The sequence below is a fragment of the Hakea prostrata genome, chromosome 8, assembly GCF_041222555.1.
Source record: "Hakea prostrata isolate BN-2017 chromosome 8, UWA_Hpros_2, whole genome shotgun sequence".
Lineage (NCBI taxonomy): Eukaryota > Viridiplantae > Streptophyta > Magnoliopsida > Proteales > Proteaceae > Hakea > Hakea prostrata.
The window spans coordinates 3,974,241-3,992,772 of NC_142607.1; the positions used below are offsets into that span (position 1 = coordinate 3,974,241).

The 18,532-nt window shown below is 36.9% G+C and overlaps 1 protein-coding gene across 1 annotated transcript; it reads right to left on the bottom strand.

The window, feature by feature from the left end:
- Positions 1 to 420: 420 nt before the first annotated feature.
- On the bottom strand, positions 421 to 16,752 carry LOC149006357 (ribonuclease J-like). The gene is made up of 17 exons (XM_089164539.1): positions 16,385 to 16,752; positions 15,755 to 15,986; positions 15,275 to 15,398; positions 12,800 to 12,856; positions 9,827 to 10,018; positions 9,683 to 9,760; positions 8,590 to 8,772; positions 8,358 to 8,438; positions 7,122 to 7,187; positions 6,925 to 7,017; positions 6,277 to 6,402; positions 5,905 to 6,018; positions 3,180 to 3,275; positions 2,907 to 3,004; positions 2,364 to 2,797; positions 1,026 to 1,492; positions 421 to 593 (listed from the first exon to the last, which is right to left on the bottom strand). The coding sequence occupies exons 1-17, from the start codon at positions 16,470 to 16,472 to the stop codon at positions 501 to 503; spliced, it is 2,622 nt and encodes an 873-aa protein (XP_089020665.1). The 5' UTR covers positions 16,473 to 16,752; the 3' UTR covers positions 421 to 500.
- Positions 16,753 to 18,532: the final 1,780 nt, after the last annotated feature.

Below are 18,532 nucleotides of genomic sequence, written 5' to 3' on the forward strand. Positions count from 1 at the left end.
CCTCAAATTTGATTTTCATTCTTGCAACAAAGGAGCTGTGAAACATAGTGAGCTTCTTAAGGTAATCAGATATAAGAGGCATAAGACAATGTGTATTCGTGGTTCGATCTTTTAGAAGGGTAACATGTACAGTTCATAACAGCAAAATTGCCATTCCATGCAGGGTCACCATAGGATATCAAGCCAATTATGGCAATTCCTAGTTCCACATATATCATCTTGCTTTCTTTATCTTCCCTCACAATTTTGAACAGTATAACAGAAGACAATGTCAGAACCTGCAGTGCTGCTCAAAACCAGAACAAAAGCCACCTTCCATCGTGGTATTCAACATTCCTCTCAACAGGGAATGTGTATTCGACCACTTTACTGAAAGCTCTTTGTCTTAAGAATAAGTTCGTTCCAGCTCTACTTTATCACATATATTCAATCTAGTGATGAAAGAAGGCCAAGAACACCAAAATTTGGAGAACATAACCATTATTCCTACCTGCGATCATTTATGTCGCCGTTGTCTCTTCATCAGATAAAATCCTGTCCATTTCAGCGAAGTAGGGCCAATCCTCCTTGCTTTTCTTCCCACTCTTGGTTTCCTGTGACAGAAAGAGTAGATGTTAGGCAGTATCATTAGAACAACTACCAGCATTTTTTTTTTGGGTCAACAACTACTAGCATCAAGACAACTGGATGAAATGTGCCACTGTCCCTGCCTCTGCCGCTGGTGCACCATACTTGATAGCATTATTTAGGCCACAAATAAGATCTTAACCATCATTTTCTTACTTTATATCTAATTCAGCATTCCAGCCAGATGAGAAAGAGTATAGCAACAATCTTCTGGTCAAAGCAGTTTCTTGGTGAGCGAATAGAAAAACATAACCCACCAAGGCACACATAAAAAAGCAGGTTACTTCTTATTCTTATGTCCCCCAAAATACAAGGCCATCAATCATTGAATGCAGGACTAATTAAATACCCTGTAATTCTACCAGAAGAAAACCAGGTTAGCAACACACAGGACAAACCTCATATTTCAGAACAAGAGATGCCCAGAAAGACTTGCACTGTGCTGGAGATCGAGTTATTCCATCAGTTTGCAAATTGGTAGAGATCTCTCCCCAGAGGACCATTCGCCCCTTCACAGCTTTAAATCTGCTGTCCAATTCTCCCCGCATTCTGATTAGTTTGATAATTTCCTCAGGCTCCCATTTGTTCCGTTTTAAAGGTCTGGCAGACTTCAATTGAGGATTTGACAGATGAACAGAATCCTCCCCAAAGCTTTCTGTTCCACCTTTCTCGAAATTCGGTCTTTCAACTGGAATGGAACCACTGCCATCCCATACTTGGCCCTCAGCAGGTGATGTTAGTGCAGCAAATGACTTCAACAAAGCATCTGAGCTTCTTGTAAGTAGTGCAGACGAATCTTCTTTGTCAGAACTTGATGCAGTTGCAACTTCCTCAGATGATAAATGTTCCAATTCAGCACTTTTATCTGATGAACAATTAGTTTTAAAAAGAAGGCAGGGCTTCAGTCTTAAAATCTGTTACCACAAATGTGAAACACATGATGGATATGCTTCAAAACCTAGAAAAATGCTTGCTAGAACTTTCAAAAATAAGTGTTCTAAAAACAACACTCTAGACTTGATACATCATTTGATCCAAAACTCTTCATGCCGTCATCAAGGAAGCCTTTCCTCAAAAATCCAGCTATCAGGGCAAACATGGAAGACACCTCTTGTCAAATCGGCCATCAGATGGAGAAACCCTCAGCTTGTATCAACAATGTATTAATTTGTGGGATTTATCTGAACTGCTATGCCCAAATATCAATGGGATACTACACAGATTATGTGACAAACATGTTATCATCATTTTAATTTTCTTCTGATCTTGAATATTGCTTGAATTTTTATTTAAAATCAGATTTTCTATCTTCATTGTAATGCATCTCTTTCCAAAAGTTAATCCACTTATGTTCATAATTTAAGCATATACACTCGAATTATCATTTTCTAATTACTTCCATCTAGGTGTCAATGTCATTTAAAAACTATATTAGTTATTTAAAAGAAATGCATTTGGAAACAGCTTTTTCAGATGATCTTAAAACAAGAAATTCTAACAAGTAGCAAAGAATACATATATGAAAATACATGATGGGCCATGTGGATTGAATGATGCCAAAATGTTCTACAAGTAGCCACTTTATATGGTATGATATCCCCCAACCATTGGTTCTACCACAATATGTATGTGGCTTAAATCCTGGGGGTATATAATGTGTTTTCCCCTCAGTGTGCACGTGTGAATGTTATTATCAGTTAGGAAATCAGAAGCTTCAAACAAAATACTTTTACAACCTGCAGTCTCCTCTGAGCAGATGTCACCGCTGCTTGCTTCCTCAAACTTCCTGCTTGGCCTACTCTTCATGGGATGGGGACTCAAAACTTCATTCAATGATGATGGCCCCAAGCCAGCATGCAACTCGCTTGATAATCTTGCAGTTAGCTCATCAGCCAGAACTCCATCTGTCTCAATAGCTATTGCAATGACATCAGGCCTTTTACTACTATACTTCCTTACTGTCTTCCTCAGTACCTCAGACACAGTTCGTTCCATGTGAACCAGCGGAGAGTTCACAGGAAAACTTGATACTGCAGCATGAGCAGCTTTATAAAGAGCATCTAGAAGCCTCCCTTTGTCGATCCATAAGCAACGTGTGAAAATCCTGACTTTTCCCTTGAGGCTCCGTTGATGTAGATCATCTAATTTTTCTGGGCGCAAAATTTCCATGCTGCAATATGCAAAGATATTACTAGACATGAGATTACATCTAATGTCAAATCTACTTAATATATCCAGCATAAGAAGCATGTCTGATCCATCAAGAATTAAGCATCTACCTGACAATTATGATACCATCTGACGCTATCCTCAGTCTCTCATCAATGCAAAGTTCTGTTGATGTGCCAAATGCTTTATCACCATCATTATACATCAACTGTGAGGAGATAAGAACAACTCAAATTTAAATCAATAATAGGATCATTTAACATAATTTCCCCCCTTTCACATTCAACCCCCCCCCCAAAAAAAAATACAAACCCAGGTTTAAGGGAGCTGCAACAGGGGTGGGCAATAATCGAAGAAGAATCCAAGGATCAATAATCACCAACCTGCAAGTTCTCTTTCCCCAAGGAAATAAAACCATTAGACATTACTCTTCTGTTCCTAAGATGAGAAACTCCAACCATCTCACCATTCTTTATGACCTGTAAGATGTCAGGATACTACATAAGATTTTCACAGACAGAGATTCACATATACTAATTTTGTGGAGTAAGAATTTCCAAAACACAAGCACCACTTAGTTGCCAGTTGCCACATAGCACAGGTTATTTCATAACATAACCCGTCTTTTTTTCTTTTGGAAAGAAGGGGGAATGGGGGTGGAGTGGGAGAAATAAAATGAAGGGCGAAGGCAGGCTTCAATCCCAGAGCCTGGAGATGACACTCCAAATGCTTTGCCAGCACAAGGCACAGGCAATTCCAGTTCAACAGAAAGTGGCATACAGGGATAACGAAGGCACTAATTACTCTGACTCATGGGATCCATTGTCTGAATCAGAGGGATTTAAAATAGGGATGCCAACTTCAGCGTTTGAATAACATAAGAGTCCAAAGCTGCGATGCTTCCTGAATGAGATGCAAATCTGAAGTTCAATCATAATAAGTCACTTTGCTGCTGGTTTGTGCTCCATCCATGTATCCTTGAGTCATGGTTCTTGCTACCAATCCTAAATGTGATCAAGTCATAGTTATGAAAGAGTTGGCGTTTTAGGATGCCCAAGGCGATGGCCCACTTTTTTTGTATACAAAAAGTGTACCCTTTGTGTGTCTAGATGATGCCAAAGCCAACGCCTTCTATGCCATCTGAAACCTTATTTGCAAGCAATCACTGTTTTAACATTTTGCACATAGATTTGGTGTTTTCTTCTTTGGCTTTTTAAATGACCCCAATTTATTCCAAAACAATACTTGCTGTCGGTGGTCCACTTTCTTATCATGAAATGAGAAACATGAGATCATTTTAAGATTGAAAAAAAGGGGCCAGATGAGGGCTGAGGTTATCTGTAGAATGACTAAAGGACCTAGGCACAAGGCACTTATTTGACAATCGAGAGGTAATACAATTATTACTTTCATATTTATAAAAATTATAATCATATGTTATAATGCTATGTTGCTATTGTACTACAATAAGATCAACTTATGTTTGCTCTTTTCTTTAGAGATAATCTTGCATTATTATGATCCTTTAATAGTTTCTTAGCTTATTAATAGAATTATATAAGTTTTAATATGCTAGTTGTGACACACATAAAATGGTCATATGAACAAATGTACGCTAGATGCTTTGTTCGCCAAGGTGACACCATGCAACCACCTAATCGTCGTGGCACTTAGGGGAGTAAACGCCGTGGTTGCTTCGCCGCTTTAATAACTATAGATTGAGTACAAAGTCATTACAATATATTCTACCTTACTTCTCTTCTGATTTTATCGTTTCATCAACTAACTGACATGGAAGCATCCCCTAATTGAATGCTTGGGATCTTCATTAATCATACTTTTTGTTTTTTTAATTATTTATTTCAATGAGTTGAGTTCTATTCTTTGAGTTTAATCACCGAAGTTGAGTAGGAATAGTTGAAAAAAGAGAAACAGTTTTCCTTAATTGACTCAGGTATTCTGCCAAATAGGTTGATTCTCTGTCCGGTTTCAGCTTAACTGTCGGTTTAGGCAGTCTTAAAATCTTAAACCTATACATCAAAATCCTCAAATGATCCTATAGTCCATGGGAAATCAAAACTTTCTTCCAGGCTTTACTAGTCAAGCGAACTTTCACTACAATATTATATTCTTCTTATTATGTCTCTATTCTCTCCTAACTTTTTAAACCTATTCAACCATACATTCTACCACCACATTTCCTTTGCATTTCAGTTCTCCCTCTTACTTCTTCAAGCTTAAAGTTCACAGTCCCATAATAGTATCCTTTGCTCAGTATTTCTCAATTGTTTTCTATTTATAGAAACCCTACTCAACCATACACATTACACCACATTACGTTGGAGGTTTAGGTTAAAAATCAAGCACTACGGTTTAGGTTAAAAATCAAGCACTACAAGTGTCACAACTTTTTTCTTTTTTTCTTTTTTCTTTTTTCTTTTTTCTTTATGTGGGTTTTTTTTTTTTTTTGGGAGGGGGGGAGGGCAGACGGATAAATTAATTCATTAACCAAAAGGACAGAAAGGGGGAGGGGAGAAGATACGCTAGCATACTAACAGCCAAGCCCAATTAAAATAAGGCACAATCAACGGCACAAAGGAGGCTTACACGATAAGTAACGCGTCCTAGCCTCCTCTCTGTTCTTCTTCTTCTTGCTCTCACCATTCTGTCTTTCTTCATCATCTGCTCTATAGTTTACAGATTCCCCTGGCTTTTTAATATTCTACAAAAACTTCAATCTGATCCTAGACTTTTTAAGATATGATTGCATTAAACTTATCCCACATAGATGCAAGTTACCCAGCTGAAATCCTCCAATTAATTTGACAATTTAATGACTCGAAAGTAGGATTGCAATAGATAACCAAATCTTGAGTCGACCAAGATTCACGAGCCACTCGCTGTGGATCTCCATCCATAAAGATTCAATGAGAAACTATATTCCTCTATAGTAAAGAAAATGTTCTCCCTCCCTTTTGGCAGATCCTAAGGAAGATCGAGCAAATGGACATAGCAATTCACATTATGAACCTAAAAAACTTAATCCACAAACAGAACTAAACTATCCCAAACCAAATCTGGAAAATGCAACCAAAAGATAAAACTCACAGTAGTATGCTGGATGCCAATTGATTTCCCAAGCAATTCATGCTCTTTCAAGAACAAAAGTTCTCCATGTATAGGCAGAAAATGCTGCGGCTTCACAATTTTAAGTACTTCCTCCTTCAAAAGTAAACATTATTTTCAGAAAATTTCCCACCACAAATAAACTGTAAACCAACAATAATGGAAGATCAGAAACTAGAGTAGCCCATGAATAAGACAATTAAAGAAGAGGCTTATAACTAAAATGTGACCAACGACAGCTCATTTTTTGTCATCATTAGTAACCAGAAAATCAGTTTGGAATGAAAAGCTAGAAATCACAAAAGAGAATTGCAGCAACACAGGATTCTACCAAGAATGTACAAACAAACCCACCAGTTCATCACGATATCCATGGCCAGATGTATGCAAGTTCTTATTTTTTCCCATTACAATTGTTGAACCAATTTCTGCTATCCGGTTCAGCATATCCATCACTCGATTCTCATTTCCGGGAATTACCTAGAAATTAAAATCAAATAAGTGAACTCTACAACACACTAGCTCAGTAAATTCAAACTGCATTTTACCAGAAGACACTCTCTACCATTTATAACAGAAGACACACTAGTAAGATACGTTCACTTATAAATCAGATGTGTTGATTACCATTATCAAACACAGAGGGAAAAGGAATACCAATAATCATACTTGAATTTGGGAGTAAAATGCTTCTGTTTCCCAAATACACCAGTCATATAGTGATGCATAAGCAATAACACTCACCACAGAGAAAAGTATCCCACTACTACTACTTTATGCCGGTAGGCCAGCGGCCAGCCCTATGAACTGAAATAGTTGGAAAATCTTTTGATTGGCATAAAATTGTCCATCATAACTAACACTATTTGTCCATATAAAGTAAATATGATTTTATATAGACTTGCATGATGAAACAGTTTTCATGAAGCTGACACCATTTACTGGGAAAAGGCTTAATTGAGTTAAAACTATGGGATTTGGTGTATCTGCACAACCATTTACCTTAGCTGAATATAAGATTACATCATCCTTGTTCAACTTGAGAGAGTGACTGCTTCCATATGATGCAAGGTTCAAAGCGGCACGTGGTTCTGCCTGACAATATTAGTCATATATGCAAGCTAAAACACTCCAAAAAAATTTATGTAATTGTTTAAATGTCTGGTAGATGTGATCTGAACTCATTTAGATTATCTTACTTGAGATCCTGTTGTAACAATAAGCAAATCCTTTGGAGCATAAGCATTAATATCTTCCACTTTCCCCTGTGCAACGTACTCATTAGAGAGAGACAGAGGAACAAAGCATCATGAAGAAAACATACCATGTTTAAAGAATTAAGGTTCGTGTTGAACATTTTTCAACTTCTAGTATAAAGAGAATTTCATAATAAGAAGCTAATAAAGAACGGTAAGCAGACATTAGAGATTCAGGATATTTTCAAATAAGGATAGAAAAATGGACTATCTCCACTTCTACAGCTCCAAGCAACATATCCAACGTTGATGTAGTTCAACATCTCATCAAAATTTGAGAATTCCAGATATTTTGGCTAGGCAAAACAATACATTATGTTGAAGTGAAGAAGTGCAATATTTTGAGTATTTTGGATTTTGGTCACATCTCATTCCGAAATTTCAGAGATGAAATTTTGGTTATATCGGACAATCATTTTGATATTTTGGTCATTTCTGCATTTTACACTCCAAAATGACCATTTTGCTTCATACAAAAAATACAAATTTTGGCATATTTTTGGGATCTTAGAAAATCAAAATGGCACACCAAAAGTAGACATGAATTCAAGAGGAAAACGTTGGTGACGTCATAAAAAAAAAAAGATAAAAAATAAATCCCCACAAGAATGAATAAAATAACAACTCAGCCTTATTCCGATCAAGTGCTACATGGATCCTTTTCCTCCAATCAGCTCCTCTCGAGGTCATGCTAAATACAAGGCCTAAGTCATACACATCTTTTCTAACTTCTCCTAAGGTTAGCTATTTTGTTTCCTTCAATTTGGATTGAAAAATCACTCCTCCGCACTGGAGTCTAGAGCATTCAAAGGCCTCTATTAAACATAGCCATGCCACCTCAAATGACTTATTCAAAGTTTATTATGTAGTGGAGCTACTCCCAAACCAGCTCTAACATAAGCATTCTTACTTTATGCTTCCTAGTTTTATCTATCTCAACATTGTCATTTTTGCTACACTAAGTTTATCCATATAATTTTCACACGAAAAAAGAAAGAAAAAAAAATTTATCTACAAGATGCTTCTTAACTACCCAACTTTCTGCCCATACATTATAACTGTTCCTATAATGACACAAAACAAAAATCTTTCTTTTTCCCTATCTTCCTATTAATAATTAAAGAACAGAGCTTCATCCCACCAAAAATAGAAAGGTTAATGAAAACATGTTTTCCTTACCAAAGTTGATGGATCAATTGGTGCTTTTCCATCCCTCCAAGCAGCATCCAAGTATGTCCTTAATGACATGCCCACAAACACCTGTGACATTGACAAATAATTAATCCATACTCTACAGAAATATATTTGGTATTTTCACAACATTCAAGCTGAATAACCCACAGCAAGGAAGAAACAAAAGGAAAAATGGACGAAAATATTGATTCTTTTCGGTAAACCATTGTGAATATACCAGCTTCCGACCAGTCAAATCAGCTGCAGCTTTCATACTTCCAAGACGATGTATATTAGATGCAAACTGTGTGGTAATAACTCTTCCTTTAGCAGCTGAAACCTGTCTCAGCAGTGCATCTGCTACAACTGTCTCACTAACGCTTCTTCCAGGTGAGAGCACATTGGTTGAGTCACTCATCATCTGGAAAGGGAAACAGACAATTAACTCCAGAAGCAGACTTCATTACAATTTTGATCCAAAAATAGTAGTTTATGCAGCATACTTAAGGTAACATCTTCAGCTTGATGATAGGAACCAGCAGGCCATAAAATTTATCAATATTGAGATTGGGCATTACAAAACTACAACGGAAAAAATAAATCGAAGCGAGGAAGTCATCCATTCCAATAAAAATACCATACATTCTGACAAATTCTCAATATCAAACCCCTTGGCTAGCACATATACCCACACTTGAAACACATGTCAAGAACATTTCAAGTTCCTTATTATGGGTGAAAAGAGCTGTGTCTTTTCAATCTGTTAAGGCCCAGATTATCAGGATGTGCTTTTATTTGCTAATGCCTTGTCATTCTAAATATATTCATTACATACCTAGAAATGCAACTGAGTAAATTGCTTAGAAATATAGATATTCATGTATGCTACTATGCTGTAATAGAAGGGCGGGTCTGGCGCAATGGTGGAGTCTCTGCATTGTGCGCTGGAGGTCGCAGGTTCGAATCAGCCTCTCTGCAAGGCAGGGGTAAGGCTGCCTAGAAAGTCCCTTCCCCAGACCCCACAGTGTGGGAGCTTCGGCACTGGGTATGCCCTTTTTTTTTTTTATGTATGCTGTAATACATATTAGTAAGGAAGTCAAAAGAAAACATCTAAACAAGTTCCCCAACTCAGACCGCACTAAACATAGCAATCAGAGAGAGATAGGGAACTTCCATTTTGTCACATGAGATAAAAGGCCACTCAAATGGATGCCCAACATGACACTGACAGAAATACAAGAAAACAAGTAGGGGAAAGTGTCCTACAAATGATAACAGAAAATAACCACAGAAAAACAGGCAATCAAAATATGTGGTTCCAAGAAACTTACTAATGTAACTCCTTCCTTTGAGAGTTCCTCCAGAGTTTCACGATCAAAAACTTTCCCATCCAATGGTGATTCATCAATCTGTAAGAAGTAACATGCATCTATGATAATGAACACCAAAAATTAAAAAGAAAATGCAGAAGTCACCTTCCAGTCACCAGTATGAAGAATTGTTCCATCAGCACAGCGGAGCACCAATCCACAACAATCCGGAATCGAGTGGGTAACCCTGACAGGTTCTACTTCAAAAGGCCCAGCAACGAACTTCTTCCTCATACTGAAAACCTTAAGCCTGGATGGAACTAAGAGCCCAAACTCTTTCAAACGCTTTTTAATTAGCTGTTGACAAATGCATGGAGAATTGATCTTAATGTAAGGGAAAAAAAAGGGTTTAATAGCAGCATGAAAAGAAAATATGCAGCCTACTAAAATTTGCATGCCAGTATTAAGACATTCAATGATACCAAGAGGCAAGTTAATGAAGACTATTTACCCTCCCAATTTGGAAGCTATGACAACAATTGCAAAGCCTCAAAACCTTAAAAGGCCAAGACACCGACACACAAACATGAGAAGGGGTGCACAGTTGACATATCAATTGGTATTAATAGTCAACAGATAATAGAAAGTATTTCATTAATAAGTTTAAAATAGGTCAATTTTATGAAGGATCTGTTAATCTTCTACAGTGGTGTCTCTTCTTGGGGACCGGTGTATTGAAAAATTAAGGTTTCAGGAACAAATAAAATCAACCTGCAAGAGAACAAGAGGAATCTTATGGAAATTGGCTGCAATATGGTGATCATAGTTGTCAAGGCAGCTAGGTGACCCAAGGTATTGGAGGAAGGGAAGAACAAGGCAACACCAGAAAAGACAGTAAGCGACAAAGGTGCCCTTCGAGCAAAAGGAGACTGGATGCCTAGAGCCACCTTAGCAACCAAACAGTGATATGTTAAGAACTACTAAAATTCAAGAGCAGGACCTGATGGAATATTTGGGGCTACCTGCAAAATGTCACAGGTTACAGGCAAGACACAAAGGTTTGATAAAGAAGACAGAGAAATTAACTTAGAGAATCATGCTAAGGTTGTGATATCTCTGGATCGTCCATCCCAGTGTGAATGTATTCTGTTCTACAGCCCAAGGACATGCAGATCATTTTTGTCGTTTCAATTTTCCACTGCTTGAAATGATTGTTACGATCAGAAGAAAACGAAGAATCAACCAAGGTTTAGAAAGGACCAAACTTTCTAGGGCTGGAGATAATTCACTCATGACTCATATAACAGCAGGCTAGTATGTTAACTTTGAAAAACAGCATTAGCTAGCCTTAAATATGAAACACTGGATGCCTCCTACTTCTAATAACAACTCCATCGCAAGATTAAGATTGCCATAACCCACCCAACTCTACTCTAAACACAGAAAATAAAACTAGACTCAACCTAATACCAATCATATATATCCAGTTACTCTAAAAGTACCCTTCTAGCTAAAGCAATAAAAATTTTAAGTGAACAAAAACCAGAACTTACATTACCCAAATTATTTAACCATAACCACATTGGAAGCTTTTCAATTAAAGGAGATCCTATACCAAGAGAAGTTTCACACTGGCCCACATCGCCCTACAGTGCCATCAGGAATTGTGTCTTCGGCCTAAAGAATTCCTCTGCCCTAAGTTCCTTTATTATTTGGCTTCCAAAGCTGATAAAGTGAAGTTACAACTTTCAAGAGTAAAAACATACCAATTTGGCCAAAGTTTTAGTTTGTCAGAAAACCAAAACTTTGGCAGAAAGGTTTTCCAGTTTATCTAAGAAGCCCAAGATACTCCAGATTGCATTTTCAAAAAGCAATGACCAAATAATTGACAAAACAGTCTATGCAAATTTTGAGTTACCGTTTTCAAAAAGATTTCACATTATTAAGGAGTTCTTCAGTGGTTCAGCAGTGACTCAAGTTTTGCTGCTACTATCTATAGTCTTTACATTCAAGTATGATGCGCTCATTCTAGGAGTACCTGCAACTTTATTCTGGGTTTCGCAACTTTTAATCCCAGATCATCTGAAGCTATAATGTATATTATATGAGGGACAGTGTACTTCTTAGGTTCAGAAAGCCTTATCCCGAAATATGAATTCAGGTAGAAGGCAAAGTTCCTTTCAGATTCTTCTTTTATATCTTTATTCGTAAGTGCCACAAGCAGTTGATATCAGAACCCTGAATTTCATAAAATTACATCTTCTCTCAGAAAAGCTCAAGAAGTAGGCAACAACATCTTGTATGGCTATAAAAACCACAAACAATTGCCAAACCAATCATCAATGATCATGCAGTACAGTTTAGACTTAAATCTTGGCTTCAGGTGAAACTACAACATGTTTTGTTTCCCAAGAACAAAGAAAGTCTGAATAATTGGTAAAACTGCAACAGCATTACCAATTGGACACTTGCAGGCTGCAGACAAGAAAAACACCTTCTTGCTGTAATTGTTACAATTTATACAGAATCATATGGACAACAAACTGTTTATCAGCACCTCTAAACCATCTGATCCAGAAAACCTCATATCTTGAGCTAGTTTTTAATTCATGAATGCAGTTATCTCCCACTAAAGGTGGCAAAGAATTCAATCAAATTTAATATTGATGGCAGCTCTATTGGTAATCCAGGTCCGCCTGGATTGAAATACTATCTAGGAAGTAGGAGCTGAACATCCTTGCTTTCTGTCCCCCTATTGGAAGACAGGGAATCAAGGCACAGTAGAAGGGGAATCTAAACTGATGATCAGCTGTGCCTCCTACTGCTTTCTGAAACACATGGAGGAGGTATCTGCATCTGATAAGAAGTGACAGTTGCTTTGAGTAAACTTCTCCATCAGTGGAGTGCATTTTGGCAACTGTACTGCCAAGGAATCAGTACCTGTTTCGCAGTGTAGTCCCACCAGGTGCATGATCTCTATAGTTGGATTTTGTTGTTCTGAATTTTTGTTTCCAAAGCTTTTTACAGTTTTACCTCTCTTTTTATTCAAATTTAGTTATTTGGTAGAAATAAAGGACAGCAAAAAAAAAACTATATAAATTAGGAAATTAAGACATTTCTGGTAACCTATCCAATTACCTGCATTGTAAATGATGAAGCAAATATTGGTGTACGCAAATCCAATGCTGGGATTACCTAATTAACACAATCAGAATTGCCAATATCAAAAGATAAGTAAATGAATAGATAAAAGATGTCAAGATTCTTTGCATTAGAACTCCCCTTGAGCTAATAATATACACAAACATGCAGTGTCTATCAGAAATCAGAATTAGCATTTTCATACCAATCACACCTGTCTTAAAGAGTCAGATCAAACAGATTAAAGAGACTGATGCTATATGGGTGAAATGGCATAAATTGTAGTCGCATATAAACATTTTTCCTAAGCCCATGAGCCAAACATTTCAAGTTCACTGTCACATATATTTTCTTCATCTATGAAAAGTTGAAAATTAAATTTATAAAAATAATTTTATGCAAAAACTGAGAATTAAAAGAAGCATGCACAAGGATAGCTTCTTGGGTTCAGTGTAGCTGAATAGAACATCAAGTGAGTGTTCAACAAAATCTCATTTATTAAAGAAGCTTGTAAACCACCCAGCACGTAATGTTGCATGAATAAAAAATTAAGTGAGTGTTCAACAAAAATCTCACTTATTCTAGGAACTTGTAAAATGCCAGCAGGTAATGTTGCAATGCAGCGATGCAGATTCAACACCAATTGGGCTTCTTTTCTTGGGAATAAGTCTAGCGTTGGGTTCAAACATGTTGAGCCTTTGATCTCATGTGTTTGCTATGTCATGGACCTAAACTATGGTTAATTATTTTTTAAATTAAACTGGTTTTACTGGTTTGAACCAGTTGTCCACGTTATTTTGGAATGTTCTCTTTTTAAGTTGTAACTGACTATAATTGGTCAATTTAAGTTACCTAGTGGGTTAAGGATTAGGTTAGGCCTTCCTTTTTTGTATAGGAATCTATTTTAAATATTTTATATAAGGTTGTAAGAGGGGCCAAGTATTGAAAACGAATTGATGAGTACAAATTTGACTTGTGTTTATTGTACAATGACAGCATTGTTGTGTGACCATCTTCTCCTCTCCCCACGACTTCTTACATGATTTCTTCCCATTCAAGTTGCTAGTCTCCTAACATCAGTGAGTTGAATCAATCTACATCCCCAGTTCTTCTTCTAACCTCTAATTCCCCAAACCCTACCATCCTCCTTATCAATTTTCGTTTACCACAAATCCCAGCTCATTCTAACACCTCCATGGTGCAATTCAACCACAAAAATCCTTCCATAACCTGTCCACAGCAAACCCAAAGCAACGGCAACATTCAATCCACACAACTGCCCCCATAAAAACTACTTTTCTAGCCCATTGACCTTCCATATCCTTAACATACAACCACTCTATCCCCTTGGCCTTCAATCCAAAGCTGGTCCACATCTGACCAGCATAAACCTAAACTTCTAAATCCAGCACTAATCTGCTAATCCCATAAAATCTGAAGTACATCCATCATTTCAAACATCAGCATATTTTGATCACATGATAAAAGATGAGTGTTTGGGTTTAAACCATGTTACTTACCAATGGGGTAAGTATCTTATTTATAGATGCAATTCAGGTAGTTTACAAAGGTAGGACTCTTTACTACGATTACATACAGTTAAGATAATGTAGGGTTTTCAAAATTTGACTTTTCAGTTTCAACTTTTGAATTTAAAAAAATTGAAAATCCCTAATGGATGCTTTTTGGACTCAGACTATCAGACGGATCCACATCCTCTGTAATTCCTATCACACACCCCCATATCCTCCTAACTAAAACATTAGAGTTTGGTTGCATTCCAACAAACCAAAATGCTTGAATTTCATCTTTATCACTTTTCTCAAAGCCTAGGAAACTCAAATTTTTCTGAAACCCCAGATTCAGCATTCAAATCTTATCTCTGAATCCCCAAACCTTTATTGATAGACTCCCAATCATTGACTAGTCATAACTGTGTCATCAAACCCTAGCTCTGAGTCTAATCCTAGCCTTCGAGTGGGATGCCACACCCACTTTTGCCCTACTCAAACATGGATGGTTCATACAACATCCTGGTATACTTGCTCTAGTTGAGCACTTGAGCTCCAAACAATCTAGGACTACATAACCAAGTCCATAATAAAACTTGGTCTTTTAAATTTAACACAAACGAATACTCGGGTCAGGTTACAACTTACAAGACACTTGCTCATTCAACTGCCCGTGTTCCCTATCTGATGTACATATAGCTTGCAAGGAAACAGGTAGTGGTTCACTTTTTGAAGGAACCTAAAAATTCCAAGCAATACAACTTGCTCAAGACCCCTTGCCTTTTTTTTTTTTTTCTACTTTTTTCCTTTTTCTTCTAACTCTCGAGAACAAGTGTGGTTATGTGAATTAGGCCACAGCAAGATCAGAGACAAAAAAGGATCCCAACTCTTTTACAGAAAGAGATGTTATGATGAGCATTACACTACGATCACAGTTATTAAAGTGGAGAGGAAACTTTACCCAAGGCAATGCACCAATGTGGTCTTCATGGCCATGAGTTATGACAACTGCTTCAATTTTATGGCTCCATTTTTTTATGAACATTGTGTCAGGTATAATCCTCTGGACACCCAGCTCATCATAACTGATACCCACAGAAAAAAGTTGATCCAAAACACAAATGAGAAATAGGAAAAAATGGATAATTTATTCAAACAAAAAAAAAAAAGCAATAAGATAGGATTCTAGCAGCAGATGCAATTTAACCTTCTAGTTCTAGAGGAAAACAAAATCTGTAAATTGAAATTTGCAACTTGCCAGTGCTATGCAACAACCAGTATCTTACGAGTAATGGCTACCGATTGAAGGTAAATCATTGTGTTTACCAAGTGACACGATATGAAAGAGTTACCCATACAACAGTAAGAGTTCTAGTTCCAAGTGGAGAGAGATTTTCAAAACCAAGCATGCAAACTGTACTATTGAGCTTCTATAACATACTCTGGAAACATAATGCCAGCATCAATCAAAATATAACGGTCATAATTCCCCACAAGCATGCAATTCATCCCAATTTCGCCCAGGCCACCAATGGGAAGAACACGAAGTGGTGGACCATCAGAACCTTCATAAAACTGTTCCATTTTGCGCTGAACAGAATCATCCATACTTTTCCCCACTCCTTCCCTTCTTCTATTCAACTTCTGTTTTATGACTTTATATTCACGAGTACCTATCATTAACAACAACCCATACGTTAAATTTTGACTAAAAAGTAAAAGCACATAGTTCTTCAAACCTACAAATGCACAGATGACCAAAGTTGCCAGATAAAGTCATGATAGAAGAAATCAAGTTTAAATCGAAGACGATGACCGCTGTAGCTTAGTGGTGACATTAGAAATTTTACATTCCACGTATAGATTGAGTTCAAGCAACTAAATCATCAAAAGAAAATTTGTTTACCATGTTCTATGGATATAATGGTGTTTCAAATTAGTTCCCATGATCACATTCCAAGAAACTTTGTAACTCTTTTTTTTTTTTCTTTGTCTGATAAATAATGAATACCATTATCGAAATTTGTTAACTAAAGCAAAAGTTCATCAAAAAGATAGTGAGTAGGAGCACCTAAAGAGGAAGAAACAGAAGGTCTGTTAAGGGGCGCTCGAGTTGGAAGCTTGGAGGGGCAGAGCGAAAGTGCATTCAAAGCGGCCATCTCCTTTGCCCTGACAGAAACTCCTTTACAAGCTTACGAGACCAACAGTTTTCCAAACTCGGAAGCCCCAAATTCCCCTTCTTCGTAGTTTGTTCTCGAATCGGTATAAATACAGAACACCATTTTTAGATTTAGGCGTTCATCAGAATAAAAGTGTGCTAGTACTTTGAAGGCGCGAGCTTCAAGCGGGAAACGAGACTCTGGACTGAAAGATATCGAGAGGAGTTGGGAGTGAAAATATCTTTTCTTATCGCCTTTGCTGGGACGACACCCTTGCACGTGTTGCGACATCCTCGACCATCATACTCAGATGCCGGTGGCGTGTGACTCTTGGTCCTCATAGCCGTTTCGATAAAGATTTGTGTTTTCCTCGCATCTTTTTATCACACAATATCCTTTCAATTTATTTTCTTCAACTTACCCATATAGTTAATAGAGGGGCCTAATTGGGGAGTCCGGATCAGCTCCCCGACGGTTCGATCATATGGTATAAAAAAAAAAACACTTTTTGAAAAAACACAAAAAGAAAATTTTAATTTTACCCGTGGGCCCCACGTTTTGTGTGGTTAGGAACTCGTCGGGGAGCACTCTGTGCTACCCCGACAGGGTGAGGATCCAGATTGGGTATTATAGTAGGCTTCCATCTAAATATGCTACCAATTGAAAAAAAAATTATAGTTTGCTCCTAAAGATGACCATACGTCTTTTTACGGGTAAAAATGGCAATCTTCTTTTTCTTTCTTTTCTTTTGTTCTTCTTCTTCTTTTCTTCTTTTTTTTTTAATTTTTTTATGAGAATATCATAGGTGAGATAAATGCAAACTGTCATTAGGATTGGGGGGCAAAATAACCATATTACCCCAATATAAAAGGGAGAAATTTTATTCTCATTCTATTTCTACTCACATTTGGTAGATAAAACATCAATTACATTTTCCATCAAAGAGGTTATATGTTTTACTATCCCTAGTGGTATGTATAATAGTCTCCACCCCTTAATATAAAGTTATTATTTTCTAGAAAAAAAAAATATTTTATCACATTTTTCAACTAAAAAGAGAATACCGTTTAGTATATTTAATAATAAGCTACAGGCAACTCTCCTAAATTCGGTTAAAAAAAAAAGAAGAAGATACTACAATTCGATCTCCTAAATCAAAGTGACCTACATGCAGTGGCGGAGCCACGTTGGAACCGGAGGGGGCCATGACCCCCCGGATTTTTTTAAATTGTAAATATCCTTTTTTTTTCCTTATTTCTCTATCTTTAAATGTGAAATACCACTATTTGGCCCCCTCCAAAAATTAAAATTAAAATTTTATGATAAAGATGATGGGTACAAATGTCATTCATAATCTCTATCTAATGGTTGTCATTAAATCCCTAGTTTTAAGGAATAAAAGGTTAAATTCTAATTAAAAACTATTTAAAAACTAACTCACGATCCTTGAATTTCTCCTTATATATTCTCTCCTATTTTCATTTATATTTGTTCTCTTATGAATCTCCTCTTTTATTCCTATTTTTTCTCTTCTTTTTTTTTTTTTCACACATCTCACAAAATATTGAAGTAGTTAGCAAACTTTGAAATTTTCCTAAATCTTCTCCACATCAGGTATTCATTCTCTCTTTCTCAAATTATTCCTTTATCTCTCTCACACTCACGAATTTTCTATTAATTTATCTAATTTTTAATGTAGACTCTACATTAAAATATAATAATATATTCTGATCAGATGGACCTACAGTGGGTCCCACATTAGCCCATATACATTCGGCCCCCTCCATGTTCAATCCTGGCTCCGCCCCTGCCTACATGCCCACCACTTTAATATATATGTTCACCAGCCTACTCCCTTCGATGATCCAGGCACCTTGCTCAACAAACTAAGTATAATTTGACTAAAATATGATCTTTTTGTTTTCACAGTGTTTCAAAAAGCTAGAATCAAAGAGTAATGGCCTCCAAATACAGCTTGGAATCCTATATTTTTGTAAGTAGAATGTTGTGTTTCTCGTTTCACTATATACTTATGAGGGAGGGTGGTGGGCTTGGTATTG